The sequence below is a fragment of the Emys orbicularis genome, chromosome 9 (assembly GCF_028017835.1).
Source record: "Emys orbicularis isolate rEmyOrb1 chromosome 9, rEmyOrb1.hap1, whole genome shotgun sequence".
Taxonomy (NCBI): domain Eukaryota; kingdom Metazoa; phylum Chordata; order Testudines; family Emydidae; genus Emys; species Emys orbicularis.
Genome location: NC_088691.1, coordinates 13,017,384 through 13,034,956, shown reverse-complemented (window position 1 = coordinate 13,034,956; position 17,573 = coordinate 13,017,384). Strand labels below are relative to the sequence as shown.

Here is a 17,573-nt window from a genome sequence, read left to right as displayed (position 1 = left end):
TTGTCTGTCTCAGGATTGCTATAGCAAGGATACAGCCTTGTACTTCCGCAGATAGCCTCCCTCCCCCGCCGCAGACGGTCAGGAGTAGGAGTCAGAGAATCCAGTTCCCATCCAGTATTCTTACTCATATTACAGTAACACCTATAAATCTCAACCTAGTTTGGGGCCCCACTTGTGCTAGGCACTATACCAGGGGTCGGCAACCTTTCACAAGTGGTGTGCCGAGTCTTCACTTATTCACTTTAACTTAAGGTTTCGCGTGCCGGTAATACATTTTAACGTTTTTTAGAAGGTGTCTCTCTATAAGTCTATGTTATATAACTAAACTATTGTTGTATGTAAAGTAAACAAGGTTTTCAAAATGTTTAAGAAGCTTAATTTAAAATTAAATTAAAATGCTGATTTTATGCCACCGGCCCACTCAGCCTGCTGCTGGCCTGGGGTTCCGTTCACCTAGTTCGGCAGTGGGCTGAGCGGGGCCTGTGGGACCCTGGCTGGCAAGGGGCCGGCAGCTGGGACCCCAGACCGGGGGTGCAGGTGGGAATGTGGGGTGTGTGTGCAGGAGCTCCCATTTGGTGCTCAGGGTGGGGGTGGGGATGTGGGGGGGTGCAAGAGTCAGGGCATGGGTGGGGGGGGCTGGGTATGTGTGGGGGGTGCAGGAGTCAGAACGGGGGCTGGAGGTGTGTGAGGGGGTGCAGGGGTCAGGGCAGAGGGCTGGGTGTGTGTGTGGGGGGTGCAGGGGTCAGGGCAGAGGGCTGTGTGTGGGGGGGGTTCAGGGGTCAGGGCAGAGGGCTGGGGTGCTCGGCTCATGGGGGTGCTCACGGCAGGGGGCTGGAGGGGATATGCCCCGTTCCGACCCCTTTCCCCAGGGCCCCGTCCCCTCCTCTTCTCTGCCTCCTCCCCGGAGCAGCGAGCACGCTGCGGCTCGGCTCCTCTCCCCCTCCCCCTTGCAAGGGCGATCAGCTGATCCGCGGCAGGGAGAGGGAGTGGGAGGGGCAGGAAAGTACCACGCTGGGGGAAGAAGTGGGGGAGGGGGAAGTTGGCTGCCGGCAGGACCAAGCTTCTGCCTCCTGCCCCCGCAGGAGAACTCGGTGAGAGGGGGGGCTGAGTGGGGCCAGGATCCCGGCAGGCAGCCGCGTGCCATCAAAAATTGGCTCGCGTGCCGTCTTTGGCACGCGTGCCGCAGGTTGCCAACCCCTGCACTATACAGACAGATAGCAAACGACAGTCCCTGCCCTGATGAGCTTACGGTCTAAACAGACAAGACACAAGGTGGGAGGGGAAATAAAGGTAAAGTGATTTGTACAAGGTTGCACAGCAGGCTAGTAATAGAATCTCTGGGGTGGATCCTCAGCTGTCTTGGACATCAATGGAGCTATGACAATGTATGCCAGCTGATGTTCTGGCCTTTGCTCTCCTGAGTAACAATCCAGAACCCTATCTATTAAACCATACAGCATCTCCTTAGAAAACGTTCAGAATCAAAGCACGTTGTCAGGTAAAATTCTTTAAAAGAAACTGATTAATTGAATAACTGGTTTCAGTAATTCTGTACTTGGAAAGTCAGGTAATAGCTCAAAAGTACAGCACAGTCCCTCACCAAATAGTTCAAAAAAGGCATGAAAACCAAAGTACTTACCTATTAATTACAGTATTTTAAATTAGGCAAAGATTAATAAAAACAGGGAATTAGTGCATATGCTGTGATCATGTTTTATACTTAACCTCCCCCCCCCAAAAAAACCCCTAAAACAAGATGGCTGATGAAACATACACATCTTATTTGTATTTGGAGTTCTCTCCAAACAATGTACACTCTTTTGTTAATAAAATGTTAACGTTCATAAAAAGCAGGGGAGATAGGATTGCTCTTTATAAATACACAGGGGGATAAACAGCAGGGAGGGAGAGGAGTTATTTAAGTTAAGGGCCAATGTTGATACTAGATATACACTGACCATCAATGAGTTTAGGCTTGAAACTAGACAAGGATTTCTGACCATGAGAGGATGGAGTGATGTTCTGGAAGAGCCTGCCAAAGGGAATTGGGGGGTGGGGTGGGGGGTGGGGAACCTCGATTGTTTCAAGACTGAGCTTACTACTAAGTTTGTGGAGAGGATGGTATGAGGTTACCTACTATGGCAAATGGCCCATCTTCATCTGCTATTAGCAAATATTTCCAGTAGCCAGAGATGGGACACGAGATGGGAAGGTCTCTGACTTACTATAGAGAATTCTTTCCAGGGGTCTGGCTGATGGGTCTTGCCCACAAGCTCAGGGTCTAACTGATTGCCTGCTTGGAGTTGGGAAGGAATTTCCCCCCAAGTCAGATTGGCAGAGACTCTGGAGGGGTTTCACCTTCCTCTGCAGCATGGGGCACGAGACACTTGCTGATTTGAACTACTGTAAATGGTGGATTCGATATAACTTGAAATCTTTAAATCAAGATTTGAGGACTTGAGTAACTAAGCCAGAGGTGTTGGACCTATTGCAGGAGTGGGTGGGTGAGGTTCTGTGGCCCGCAGTATGCAGGAGGTCAGACTAGAGGACCAAGATGTCCCTTCTGGCCTTAAAGACTATGAAGGTATAAGGAAAACATCTGTTTTTTTAATTTTAGAACTCAGGATAGCAACAGTTTGTTTTCATTGCAGTGGCTTTTATATCTTTGTGATTTTCATAACCATTATCCTATGAGTCAGAGTCTGTTCTGTGAAGGAGAGTGACCTAACCAGTAACTAGCAGTGCTGTAATAATGACTTACGGGCAGTGGGACATGCTAACAGTTAACATATAGTAAACACCAAAGAGATAGAAGGTAGTGGTAGAAAGAGGGTACAAACTAGGCCTAAGGGGATGAAGCTAGGGAAGGGAAAATTTCCCAACAGTGAGAGCTCTGTAGGATGTGGGAAAGACTCCCAAGGGAAGTGTTGGAAGTCCAGCCACTTTCAAACTAGCCTGACAAAACACTGCAAAATGTATATTTGTGAACAATCCTCCTCTAGCAGGAACATGGACTGGAAAATTTGAAGAAGGGAGGGCAGCTTTGCAAAGGGGCCACTCCAATAGTGGGAGCTGCATGCTCATAAGCATTCAGAGTGCAGACCTTGACTCCAACCCAGGAAACAGTTCCCCGTCATGGAAGGCCTGTGGAGCAGAATCCATGGGAGTTCTGGGGGAAAACCCCCACCACCTAAATTCCACCCAGCTTGAGGTTTGCTGTGACTGTGCATATTGCCAGCCATAATTTGGTACCTGCTAATGTGGGGCCTGGGGATGATGAAGTGAGATAGGGAGATAGGCTTACATTCTATACTTTCAAGTATTTTCATGGTGAAAATGTCACAGAACTACAAATATTTGGTCCTAAGTACCTCCCCGGACAGTCCAGCAAAGCCCACATTAGCAAAGTGCACCTCTACAAATCAAGCTGACACACTAAGCTAGATTGCAATGTTTTCTGTATAACAGACCCTGGAAGCACGATTTGGAGATTGGCATTCAGACATAGATTCAGAGCAGCAGGAGGTCACGAGGTGCATTCTGGTTAGGAAGCAGAAGAGAAAGGAACCACTGCCTACTTGCATTGCTCATCAGATTAAGAAACTGATTTATCCTACACTTAAACAGAAAAAGTTGAAGCTAGCAGGTGACTCACTCTGAAAAACACAAATCTCCCTTGTATGATTTTTCTACTAAGACAAAAGTAGAGTTTCTGCTTTTTAAAGACAGGGAGTACAGAACTGGTCTTTCTCAAGCAGTTAATGACTGGTATAATAAACACAATGAAAGCTATGAACACTGTGAATGACTGGTATAATAAACACAATGAAAGCTATGAACACTATGACTTCATTCTTGAACTTTCTCTTAGGTTTATACTCTATTATGATAATTGAGAACAGGAACGTAATATAAACACCCCTATAGTGTTTTTCCTGTATTCAAGAGGTTGAAGACGGTGAAATTCTGTCCCATTGAAGTCAATGGCAAAACTCCCACTGACTTCAAGGGGGTCAGGATTTCATCCACAGTGTTAGAGAGATGGATATGAACGTCACCTAGCAATTATGTAACCACAATGGCTTTTTTTAGTCTATGCACTTTCTCCATAATAACCAATAGGCATGAATATTTTTTGACTGCTGACTCAGAGTTCAGCCAATGCATTTTTTTTAAAGGGAGGGGAATAAGAATCATGACTGTAGATCTGACCTTATATGATGGGAAGCAGCATGAACTCCTAGTTAGATGGAGGACATAGAGTCAGGAAATGTTGGTTCTATTACTTTATCTGCCATTGTGACTCTGTGTGAGCTTGGGTAAGTCCCTTTAATTCCCTATGCCTCAGTTTCCCCATCTGTAAAATACTACCTATGCTTTGAGTTCCGCGGTGCTATTATATATGCTGAAAATTATTCATAGTGAAAATGATCAAGTCAGATTTCCATTCTGATATGCTCTCATTGAGAGGAAAGACACTGGTGGAAAATTATGTAAATATTACATGTTTTACTGTTAGAAATTTATTACAACTAAAAGTAAAGGCAATTGTGAAAAACAGTTTAAGTAGATTCTGGGGACCAGCAGACAGAAGACAATGAGAGAACTTGGATTTGTTTTTTCAGGGAAAACGACAAATGAAATCTGTGAAAATCCTTGTTACCTACTGATCCATGAACAAAGTGTAATGAGTAAGAAGCAGCACCTTTCCATGCAAGGCTCATATCTTCATAATTGATGACTGACTAGTGATCAGCTTGACAAGGCCTTGGGACTAGCAAAATGAGCATTGCATTCAATTCCACTTTGAAGGAGGTGATACAGAAAGAGAGGCACTCACATGGTATTGTGATAATCAAACCGAGAGCTGGACAGAAAACAGAACATCTGTTCCATGGGACATCCCAACATTTCAAAATCTGATTTCATTCCGAAATGGAATGAAGTAAAATTTTTGAAATTTCCCATGAAATGGAAATTCCAAATAATTTCAATTCAGATACATCAGTGTTTTGTTTAGATATCAAAACATTAATATAAAATAGCAATTACATGAATACTTTAAAAGTAATATATCAAAATGAATCAAAATAAAGTTGAAACCAAACATTTTGACGTTATCAAAATGAAAAGGGAAAATTGTTTTGACTTTCTTCCATTAAAAGTGATAAGTTCCCCTGAAATGTTTTGATTTAAATGAAATTGCATTTGCCAGCAGAAAACTGTTGTCAATTTTTTTGACCAGCTTTATCAAATTCCATTTGTTACACAGAAGATGGAAAATCCCCAATTTTTTCAACATGTGCAAATTATATTTGCTTACAACAAACCCCTGCTTAAGATGACATTGGCTTATGGCAAGTTAGACTTGTGGAGTGTAGGGTTGAGTGTCTTTCAGGGCACTGGACACAGTGATTGCAGAAAGAGGCTAGTCATATCGTTTCCAGCTCTGTTGAACATGGGAGTGAAATCAGAATCAAGCTTAAAATGTATACATATCCAAAAGATTTAAGGTTCTTGTTAGCCTATGGGTAAGACAGACCATCACATGAAGCCCACAAAACTTGTGAGGTACAACAGAGTAAGTTTGAAGGTAACTATCTCAGCATAATTTATATGGGAGAGAGGAAAAGCTTCTCATCCAGAAATGATGAGTAAACTATAGGTTTACAATACACATGAGAAGTATGGGAAGTCCATAGGAGCAGAGGCAGCCCTGAATTAGAGCTAATCTTTGGATTGGGGCATAGACGGCTGCAGTTACAAGAGAAACCACTGGTACCGTAAGGAAGTCTACTATGGAAGGAAGAAATGATTTTCAGATACTTTAAATCTTGATGCTGACCAGTAGAAAGACTGCCCCACTGTCCTATTTAAAATGGCTCAAATAATGGCAGAACAACATTTTGTACTGACCGTCATTTACAAACACGAGAGATATTGAAAAAGAATTCATTAATGAAAGCTCAGTTGAGATTTAGATTTTCAATGTAGAAGACACTTATGGCTAATATTAAGAGGGAAAAATTAAAACAAGGGATTGTAGGAACCCATTCTTTGGATCAAGATGTAATAAAGTAATTCCAATAATCGGTTAGGAAAATCTTAAACTAATGGAACCAAAAAGGAGACATTGACTTACCGTAACCTATGGGGCACCTTGAGCCATAGGGGTCAAGGTTGTTCACTTATAGCCTTTCCATGTTTCAGTCTCTAACTCCTTTTTTTCCTATCTAGGCCTGATCCAAAGCCTGTGGGAGTCAATGGAGAGACTCCCATTGACTCCAACAGGTTATGGATCAGGCCTTTTGTGAGTCACTGATAAGATGTGCCTGTCAGAAGGGCTGGATCTTAATGGACAAAGGATAGTAGGTAGGTAGAAGACTGGATTCTTACCTGCTCAAATCATAACCCACTGATTTGTTTGGCAACTTACAGTACAAACAGGTGTTTAGATTTCATAGATGTGGAGGATATTTTTTGTGGACTCAGACAACTCTCTGCCTTGGGATTCGGATTGTCTCTCCTCAAAGAAAACTCCTCCTAAAAATATATTCCCTCTACTGAGCCATTCTTCTCTAGAAGCATCAAAGACCTGCCAAGGCAGGTGGAGGAGTTTGGACTTGCCTCACTAGCTGGAAAGACAATTGTTCTATAGGGACTGTGATGGGCTGATATGCTAGAATCTAGCACGAAGGGAAACTGTTAGAACTTAAGTGGCACGCCCGCTGGTATCAGAGGACCAGGATTCAGGACCCTGCTCTTCTGTTGCCAGTTCCACCCCTAACTTGCTTATGACTTTGCACAAGTCAATATCCATCTATGACAATTGACCCATTTGATAAGTGGGCCAATAAACACACCTTGCCTTAGGGACATGGTGGTGGCTTGTTTGCAAAGCATTTTGAGATGCTCAGATGAAAGGTAAGTATTATTCAGGTTAATTATGGTGGAAATGCTTGAGACACGCTGCTCCCTATCAGCTCTCTCTGTTCATTCACTCAGAGCCTCAACCCAGTTCCTAGACCTTGCTCAAGGGAAGGAAAATTGTGTTATATTGCACTTACCTGAGATTTCTAGGGGTTCAGAGGCACACGACTTTATTTTTAAGCAGCAACTATACATCTTATACCACAGAATATGCTAAAGGCTTCAAATACATTTTTCCAATGAGAGAGGATTAGAGGTCATTGATGTGATTAGGGCTATAGCTGTACAACTTATGAATTCTGATTTATATTGTGAAGTTGTGTTCTGAAAAACTGTTTTATCGTGTGCCTTTATGTACATGGATCCACCACTGCTGACAGGCACAGTAGCAGGTACACACCAGACAGGGAAAATGGGAAATACTTAAGGTTAACAACAGTACTTCGACCTCACAAAGGTTATGCTAAAAAACAAAACAAAAAACAGCTGCATTCTTTGAAGAAAAAAAAAAAAACAGTTTAGCTGATTCCTCTCAAGACAGGAGCTGTGGAAAATTAACTGGGAGTAAAACAAGAGACCAGGTGCCCGGCAGGGGTAGAAATCATAGGAACAAGGGGAGTGAGACAGGAGGAAGTGTGGGGCAAGAGACAACAAGATCACAGGAACTGGATAAGGGGCTCCCACCCGAAGGAGATACCAGCTAGCATGTAACAGCCTGCATGAGGAGGGGACACCCTCTCTGCCTGGCTTCCTGGACCCAGATAATTCCTCAAGGGCTTACAAGGGAAGGATGAGCTAGAAAGTGAGGGACATTGTAGTTTCAGATGTTTATTGTTTTGTATGATCTGTACTCTCCTGTGTTTTACATGATTAAGTACAGAAGAGCACAAAGGTGCTAGACTTAACTGCTGCACGGCTCTGAGAGAGTTAAACTGTCAACCAGAAACTTCACACCTTTTGGGGCTGAGTTCTGGGAGAGCAGCGCCGGTGCAACCCATTAGGCGACCGGCGCTACAATTTGGGGGGCAGCGACAGCGGCGGTATTTCAGCGGCGGGACCTTCCGCCGCCTCTGTGGGGGGTGGCATTTCGGGGCAGGACCTTCCGCCACCTAGGGCGGCAGAAAAGCTGGCGGCGCTCCTGTGGGAGGGGGATGTGTTTAAAGTAACTGGGGTAGCTGGGAAGTCAGTATTGGCCCCTGGGACCTACAGCAGGTGGACTGAGGAGCTCCATTATCTTGAAGTAGTAACAGATGAGAGTCAGCACCCAGGAAATGTGTCAGAGAGACCTAGGGAGGAACCAGTCCTGCAGCCAGCTGATGCTCTAAGCTTAACACACCCCAGAGATCCAGAGCACAGAGGTATGGATTCTGCTCACAGCTGTCCTAATGGCTGGCTAGGAGGGGACACTTGCTAGGATCTGGAATACTTGACAGCTAGAGATATTGGTTATGTTAGAATCCTTTGGCACTGAGCAACAGGAATACAGAATAATGGCCATTTTGTAAAGGGGGCTCACAACAATGTGGTCAATTGACAATGGCAACTATAGTTGTCACAAACATGATATGGGAGCAGTTACATATCCTACTAAAACATGATCGTTCTCAAAGGACTGTGCATTCCCACCCATCCATCTACTGCATGCTGCCGTTTGACCTTTAGCTCTTATTTGCATTGGACTTTCAGGAGGAAAATAGAACATTTGGATACAGCGCCAAGTCTGGCTTTTGGCAACAAGATGTGATCTTGCAATCTTCAGATATTTTGATTCGTTTCAGCAGGAAGTCACGCAGTCTAAAATAATGCGAGTCTGAAGTAAGTCCAACATCATGTCAGTGTATTTTTATGCCTATTGTGGTTCTGAAAAAAACAAGAACCCACTTGTCCTCTCCCACACAAAAACATGGGGGAGGGAAAAAGGCTTTCTTGAAACGCCAAGCATTTAAGTTAGTTAGTTAGTTAGTGTGTGTGTGTGTGTATATATATATATATATACATATATATATATATATATATTATATATATATATGTATATATATATATATATATATATATATACACACACACACACACACACACACACAAACACACACGGACAAGGGAGAATTTTGCAACCACACCAGACACAGGGGCGCCAAAGGAATAGGTGGCACTACTGAGCCAGATCAGCAGGTAGCTAATTAAAGCCAGTGCTTAAGAACTACAATTCACGCTACGTAAAATACTTTTGACAGGTAAATCCCATGGTTCCAAAGCCTATGCGCTGTGTTGTCTTCATGCTATTACCCAGCCTCCACATCTCCCCTGGCAGCAAAACTCACTGAAGCCTGGATTCATGAACACATGCATCCCTACTCCGCAAATCCCTTAAACTCATGCTTGTTGTCCCATTGAAGCCAATGGGACAAACACAGGCTTGAAGTTAAGTAGGTGCTTATGTGCTTTTCTCAAAAGGGATGACTTAAGCATGTGCTTAAGTGCTTTCCTGAATGAGGCTCTCAAGCGCCAATGCACTACCTTTCTGTTCAAGAGGAGTAGGGAACAATGGGCAATGAGCAGCTTTGGATTTCTGCTTGGAAGTCCATCAGGTAACCAGAGCAGCATGCCACCCACCCATGACAACCTGGTGAGGGGTTCTTACAGGCCCAAGTTCCACCCCCATGCTGTTTGCGCAGCTCTGGCTGGTTACATTGGATTTCTTCTTTCGTGCTCCACAGGCTCCCAATTTCCTTTAAATTACCTTTTTTAACTGTCACTGCACCTCACTCACTTACGGACAATGCACATAATTTGAGAACACAGACAGCAATATGACTTGTATGAGACTTGCTCAATTTCATATCTTTGTCGTGCTGTTTACAGTGAGGTTTTTTGAATTTCAAGCATTGCAAAGTTTTTCTTATGTTACATAGTGACGGGGCTTTTGGTAGCAAGCTTTCTAAAATAATTAGAGATGAATCATTATAATGAAGCAGTGGTTCTTACATCTATTAGGACAGTTATTTTAAAAATGTTTTGATGAATCATAGAGAAGCGCTCGCAAACAGTGGATTATACCATGTTCATAAATATATTTCTTAGGCAAAAATAAGTTTGAGAAAACAGCAGAGGCTTTTAACACTTTAATTGAAAAATATTTACAGCAGATGTTAGAAATGTTATGTTACAATACTGATAACATGCAAAATGGTGCTGAATCTTTATTTTGCATTTCACAATTCTCTTTCAGGTTTTCCAACTGGTTCTATTAATTTGCAGTTTGGAAGTGTTCAGTCCTGAATTTTCAGAATGCTTCTTTTCTCCAGATCATTCATTTCCTTCAATACCAGGGCAACGTTGTACCTTAGTTCTTGAAACTTTACAACTGGCACCTGAAACATACGATTTGTTAGAATTGTGACTCATCTGGCTAATACACCCATACAGACAGAAAACATTCTAGAACATCAGTCCCATATAGGTTCAGACAAGAGTTTTATAGATTTAAAGCAAAAGATCAGAGGCTAACAAAATGCTGGGTAATAACATAAGAATGATCACAGTGAGTCAGACCAGTGGTCCATCTAGCTCAGTATCTGTCTTCCGAGTGGCCGGTGCCAGATGCTTCAGAGGGACTGAACAGAACAAGACGATTTATCGAGTGATCCATCCCCTATGGTCCAGTCCCAGCTTGTAGCAGTCAGAGGTTTAGGGACGCCAAGAGCATGGGATTGCGTCCTTGACCATCTTGGCTAATAACCATTGATGGACCTAACCTCCATGAACTTATCCAATTCTTTTTTGAATCCAGTTATACTTTTGGCCTTCACAACATCCCCTGGCAACAGGTTTCACAGTTTGTATGTTGTGTGAAGAAATATTTCCTTATGTTTGTTTTAAACCTGCTGCCTATTAATTTCATTGGGTGATGCCTGGTTCATGTGTTACGTGAAGGGGTAAATAACACTTTCCTATTCCCTTTCTCCACACCAGTCATGATTTTAGAGACCTCTATCAACCCCCCCTAGTTGTCTCTTTTCCAAGCTGAACAGTCCCAGTCTTTTTAATCTCTCCTCATATGGAAGCAGTTCCCATACCCCTAATCATTTTTGTTGCCCTTCTCTGCACCTTTTCAAATTCTTATATATCTTGTTTGAGATGGACAACCAGAACTGCACGCAGTGTTTAAGATGTGGGCACACCATGGATTTATATAGAGGCATTATGATATTTTTTGTTGTATTATCTATCTCTTTCCTAATGGTTCCTAACATTCTGTTAGCTTTTTGGACTGCTGCTGCTGCACACTGAACAGATCTTTTCAGAGAACTATCCACAATGACTCCATGGCTTCTTTCTTGAGTGGTAACAGCTAAATTAGACTCCATCATTTTGTATGTATAGTTGGGATTACATTTTCCAATGTGTATTACTTTGCATTTATCAACATTAAATTTCATCTGACATTTTCTTGCCCAGTCACCTAGTTTTGTGAGATCCTTTTGTAACTTCACAGTCAGCTTTAGACTTAACAGCTGAATGTGTGTTGGCTAAATCAACTGTGTGACTATTAAAAAAAATAATCACTACACTACTTCTGTGCAGGGAAATCAGTCTGGGAATACAGGAGTGAATGCAACTATTCCCAATTAGGCATTTCCACTGAAAAAGTTGAAGGATCTGATTTCCCTGAGGAGGCCACACAGCCAGAAGAGCAAAAAACAGGGCTTAAAAAGGAAGGATACAGGAAAGGAAAAAGACAAGGCAGGAGAGGGAAGGGAAAAAAGTCTATGGACTGATTTATTTGGGGTGTGTGGGTGATTGCTGTAGCTTCTCACGGCTCCCCTGTTAAAAGCAGCATCAGATAATTTTAACAAATGTCACAGAAGAGAGGAAAAATAGCAAGTGAATTACTTTTTTTTCAGGCACATAATGGGAGTTTTGCTGCAGAAAGTGGAAGTGCTGTGTCCGGTTAGGGTGCTTTGGCAAAGCTGAGGAATAGACAACATCAAGGAAATCACAGCTAGCAATGACTAACAGGAGAGCAAGCTTCCAGAAAACACCCGCTGAACAAAAGGAAAAACTAAAAATTACAGTAAGATCCATTTGCGAAAGCACGAAGTACAATAGGTGCTGCATAAGGCTGGCATCAGCATTTTGTAAATGACATTCTAATGTTAAAGGACATGTGAGCTGGAGGCTAGATAACACATTGGGGATCAGAGTTCACCTCTTGAGCAGCCCATGGCTGGCAGGTGATGGGAGTGCTCAGTCTCCAGGAACTGGGAGAGTTGTGACATTCTGACAAGAAATAGGGAGGAGTGGCTCCACAGGGAGGGCTGCTGCAAAGTGGGTCTTTTGAAGGACTGGGAAGAGGGCAAAGATGGGGAGGCCAAGTAGGCCACACAAGATGGCTACTTGGTTTAGTAAGTTACATGGTACTTTGCACTATATCTACTACCGATGCAGGCAAGCAGTTTGTTGCACCTCTGAAGATTATAAAATGACTTTGTGGCTCTTCAAGGCGAGGAAGCTTTGATGGTTCCTAGCTGTGCTGGTTTTTAAGTGCCTACTAGACCAGGAGTGGGCAAACTTTTTGGCCCAAGGGCAACATCTGGGAATAGAAATTGTATGGCGGGCCATGAATGCTCACAAAATTGGGGTGCGGGAGGGGGTGAGGGCTCTGGTTGGGGGTGCAGGCTCCGGGGTGGGGCCAGAAATTAGGAGTTCAGGGTGAGGGAGGGGGCTCCGGGCTGGGGCGGGAGAGTGGGGTGCGGGCTCCGGCTGGGGGTGCGGGCTCCGGGGTGGGGCTGGGAATGAGGAGTTTGGGGTGTGGGAGGGTGCTCTGGGCTGGGGCGAGGGGGTTCGGAGGGCGGGAGGGGATCAGGGCTGGGGGTTGGGGTGTGGGAAGGGGTGCAGGCTCCGGCTGGGGGTGTGGGCCAATGGGAGCTGTGGGGGCAGCTTTTGGGGCAGGGGCAGCATGCAGAGCAGAGCCCCCTGGCTGCCCCTACATGTAGGAGCCAGAGCAGGGCCATGCCACTGCTTCCAGGAGCCACGTGGAACAGCCTCCGACCCTGCTCCCTGGCTGGAGCGGGGCAAGCCCCACATCCCGCTCCCCAGTGGGAGCTCGAGGGCGGGATTAAAACGGCTGGTGGGCCGGATCTGGCCCATATTTTGTCCACCCCTGCACTAGACTCTCTTCTGTAACTTTACAACAGCACAGAAAAATTTGGAAAAACCCACATAAACTGAAAGCAGGGCTGAAAGTTTGGGCTCTTGCTGCAAGAGAACACAATCCAGGCTGGGTAAACTATTCCCTTGTGACGTCCCAAGACCAGGTACAGAAGGTATCAGCCTAGGAGAGCATTTCCAAAACAGGTTTTTTCTGTGTATAAAGAATGCTGAGTGTTCATAATGGCTTGATTAGGACTGGAACTTCTGTGCTATTTTTTATTCAAAACTAGTGGCAAAAGCAGCTTCTGCACATGTCAATATAAACATATCAGTAGCTTAGAGAAAGCAACACATCCAAGCCCGGGATCTATTCTTAGGACTTCTCTTACTCCCCACTAATAGGAAGAAAGTATGGGGTCAGTGGATAAGGCATAGGACTGGAAGTCAGGGAGACGTGTTCTAGTCCCAGCTCTGCATGGGTTGCTGTGTGAACCCATGTTCTCTGTACCTCCTTTCAGCTCCTAAATGGATATTATTTGTATTACCACAGTGTCTAGGAGCCCTAGTCAGGGACCAGAACCCCACCTCCAGGTCCACAGCTGAAAAAGGACTATGCAAGGGCTAAGTATTACAACTTTGGTCAGAGGAACGTACCTGGAAAGCAGGTGTGGGGATATACTTATAAACTGTGAGAAGGGAAAACTGAGGCAGTGGGATCTTCACAGCAAAATCACAGGAACACGAGGACAGCTGTGATTATCTAAGGTAAGTGTGAAAGAAGAGGAACCCCTTGGCACAGGCCAGCATTCAGGATCACAGCAACAGGAAGCATTATACTACCCTCTGCCTAAAGAGAACTGCCCACCCACTCAACCTACTCCCATCCAAATGCCATTAGCACATGACAAACATGATGAGAGTAGACAGACTACTATGTCTAGGATATCTTAACCAATAGAGAAGTGTCAGAACCAGATGAAGGAGAAATGCTTCACTGCAGTGAGTGAGTAGCCTACACTTCATACAAGTGGAATGCATAATGAAACCTATGAAGTAGTGAGGGCAGTCCATGAAAGGTGGACAATGCTGCCCAGGACTGCAAGAGAATTTTACTTAAGCACTTTGAAGACCATATACTTCCGAACATCAACACACTGGACTGTATGGAGGTAGCCCTACACCATCCAACACAAGCCTACAGAATGGAGAATTTCTAGTGAAAGAAGATCCTTCAGAACAGCTTAGTTGACCAATGAAACATTCCTAGTGTACACTAATGTTGACCCTAGTTGCGGACAATAGATATCACGTTACACTTGTTTTAGACCCAAAGAATCCAACGATGAAAGAAGAAATACAGTACTACCAAAAAAGATTATCTTTGCAGAGATGGCAGAGACTTCAAAGCAGCTCATCCAATCTCAAAATATTTAACAAACATATTCTTCCCTGACCCCCCCCAAAAGACCACAAACCAAAAATAACATTACAGTAATCTTTCTTGGTCTCAACTAAAGCCACTTATGGAAATTCAGACTTAAGCCATTACATTTTTTGTTGCATCTACACAAATTTGATACATAAGTTAGTAAACATACAGACCCCCAGCTATTAGAGTGCCATCAGCAACGTGGAAACTCTATACAAGAGATTTTTGGTAACCAGTTTCCAGACTCCTTTTTATGCTGCTGTGACAATTAGAAGAATAACTTACATTTCACTTTTTAAAATGTCAACAAGTTCATACACGTTGGGATTTGAAGGAATTCACACCCCTTTTTTAACCACCATAAAAAACTGGCACTGGCCTCCAGTCTGCTCGAATGCACAAATGAGGCAACTTTTTTATTTTTAGAAGCAAGATGGTGACTTAAGAACATCAAATATATTTAAAACCAAGGTTTTTTTTTTTTTTTTTTTAATAATTTACATTTTACTGTTCAGTCACAGCCAGAACTTTTTGAACTTTCAGACTGTTTGGAGAAGTATTAGAGTTAAAAAACTCGGAGTCTATTCATGTTCTGTAAATTGGAAAGTAGTTATGGCAGATAATGCCTTAGGTATAATAATGCAATTACATTACAATGGTGTACTATTAAGGCAGTTATGAAAAAATGTGGCCGCATGACTTTATGCAAAATGCACATTCAGGTAACATTAAAAACAGCACACTGGCTGTATTCCTATTCCTCCCCCCGCCTTCTTCTGGAGGTGAATAAGAAGGTTAAACGAAGTTTTATGAACCCAGTCACTTAACAGGATGTTTGTGTTGATTGACAAAATACAATAAAATATGTGAGAACCAGTTTCTCCTTCAAGTTATCTTCCAAACTGAGGTTTCTTTGTTCCCTGCTAGTTAGCATCCTAACCACCAGGGGTAAAATCCGCTCATCAGATCCATGGGCTGGATTAGAGATAAGCTGCAGAAGTGACTACTTATCCTGGCTGAAATGTACTAGCATGGTTTACCCAGATGCTTCCATGCTCCAAATAAGGATCCTTGCAGCCTATGCACATTTCTGCAGGCCCCAATGGATCTTCAAAAGGGCATGTGGTCTGGCCAAAACAAAGGGACCTTGAGTCCCTGATTAACTGAACTACAGAGGTATATTAGGTGGTACGGAGAATACACTCCTTACACTTTGTCTTCGCTACAAAATGGCATTGTGTTAGAACACTGCTGTGAAGAGACCAATTAGCTAATAGGATGCAGACCATGATTTTGCAGTTGGTGTACAGAAGGAGGATTAATATTCAGCATCATGTCAGCCCCATCATGTTTAAACCTTGATTCGGGTAGGGTTTAACCATGGCTAGCTGATATGCTAGAAATGACTTATCCTTGTCTCAAAGTCCTGGTTAGCATCGTTAGCGAATTTGACTATTCACAGTCATATTCTCACATGACATTCACTGGCGAAGTGATGTCCTTAGTTAGAATAACTCAATGGTTTTCAACCTTTTTTCATTTGCAGACCCCTAAAAAATTTCCAATGAAGGTGCAGACCCCTTTGGAAATCTCAGACAGTCTGTGGACCCCTAGGGGCCTGTGGCCCACAGGTTGAAAACCACAGGAATAACTGATATACAGTAACCATCTCAGATGTGATTACACTTGGAAAAAAGATGGACAAATGCATAATATATGTCCACTAATATCAAGGTCTTAAAGCAAAGGCTAGACAAGCAGATCATTAATGAGGCTGAGGCTATGGCTACATTACAGAGCTTACATGGTTATGGAAATGGAATGCCTCTTGTGCGTGGTTTACGCAAAAATTGCACCCATATTCCTCACTTCACTTGGAAGAGACTCATTTTTCAGCATGAAGAAACTAATCTAATGGATTTATCTTTACCACTACAAACCGCAAGGAGCCAAATGGGGGCAGTGGTCTATTAATGCTGCCATACCCCTTGTGAGACTAAGAAGTTCCTTCCACAACACGAGTCACCTATCTCCTATCACACGTTTGCTAAGCGTAGCATGGACCATCAGTGAAGTGAGAGGCATTCAGCACCTGATTGTGACTCTCTCATGCAGCTGAGTAGTAAAAGCCTCATGTTTTTTTCATTTACACGACAGGCAAGCAATGTGCCACAAAATGTTGCAGTCCCCCCTTCTTTATTTAACCACTCAGGCTTGAGACAGAAGGGCCAGCAGATCAAAGGGCATATAACTTTTGTGTGTGTGCAACAGAATAATTTTAAAGCACTATTCATTGTGGAACAATCCTTTGGATTAATTATCTTGGTTTCCCAGTCCAAACACAAACATGGCTGAGCTAGCAGGTCACGGTATGTGCATGTTTGGGCACAAAGGAAACTCAGAAGTGGAGAATGTTTGCCTACCTGAATAAGGCACTTTGAACCAGGAGACAGATTTACCCCTAGATCTGGTACCAACTATTGGAGGGGCTCTGACCATGTGTTGAAATCCTGCTCACAGCCAGTTCTGCAGTACCCAGATCTAAGTGGCTGGTGGATTAGGATTCAGAATGAGGTATGCTACTTGTGCATGGTGATCTGCATGCACTAGAGGAGACCCAGCAGCAGATCTCTTTGACAGGACGGCTCCACCTTTAAAAAGGTGCAGAGTTGGCATTGCTGACTGCCCTTTTGGTGTCTGATGTCCCCTCTGGAAAGAAAAACATGGAACCCCGAACCCAATCCTGGCAGTTACGGGAAGGAGGAACTGATTTTCCAATAGATTTTTGAAAATATTTGTAACTGTCAGTTGGGCTCATTTATCTGCGTAGGGTGAAATTCACTCCTGTGCAGAAGTTTAGCACAAAGCCTATGCACCACTTAAGTCCCAGGTAACACCTCAATGTAGGGCTTAAGTGGAGCGTAGTCCTTGAGCTGGCCTCTCTGCATAGGGATGAATTTCATCCTTTGTCATATGGCATCTTAAAGACTTCACAGTGTAGCAAATCACAGTCAGGCCTTTCCAAGCAGCTTTATGTTACGTCTTTCTGTGAAACAGTTTT

General features: G+C 43.6%; 1 protein-coding gene across 1 annotated transcript in view; it reads right to left on the bottom strand.

The window, feature by feature from the left end:
* Window positions 1-10,039: 10,039 nt before the first annotated feature.
* COMMD5 (COMM domain containing 5) overlaps window positions 10,040-17,573 on the bottom strand; it is a 32,427-nt gene continuing 24,893 nt past the window's right edge. The window contains exon 7 of the mRNA XM_065410956.1: window positions 10,040-10,301. Coding sequence (XP_065267028.1) covers window positions 10,200-10,301 — 102 coding nt within the window. The 3' untranslated portion in view covers window positions 10,040-10,199. The remainder of the gene's footprint in view (window positions 10,302-17,573) is intronic.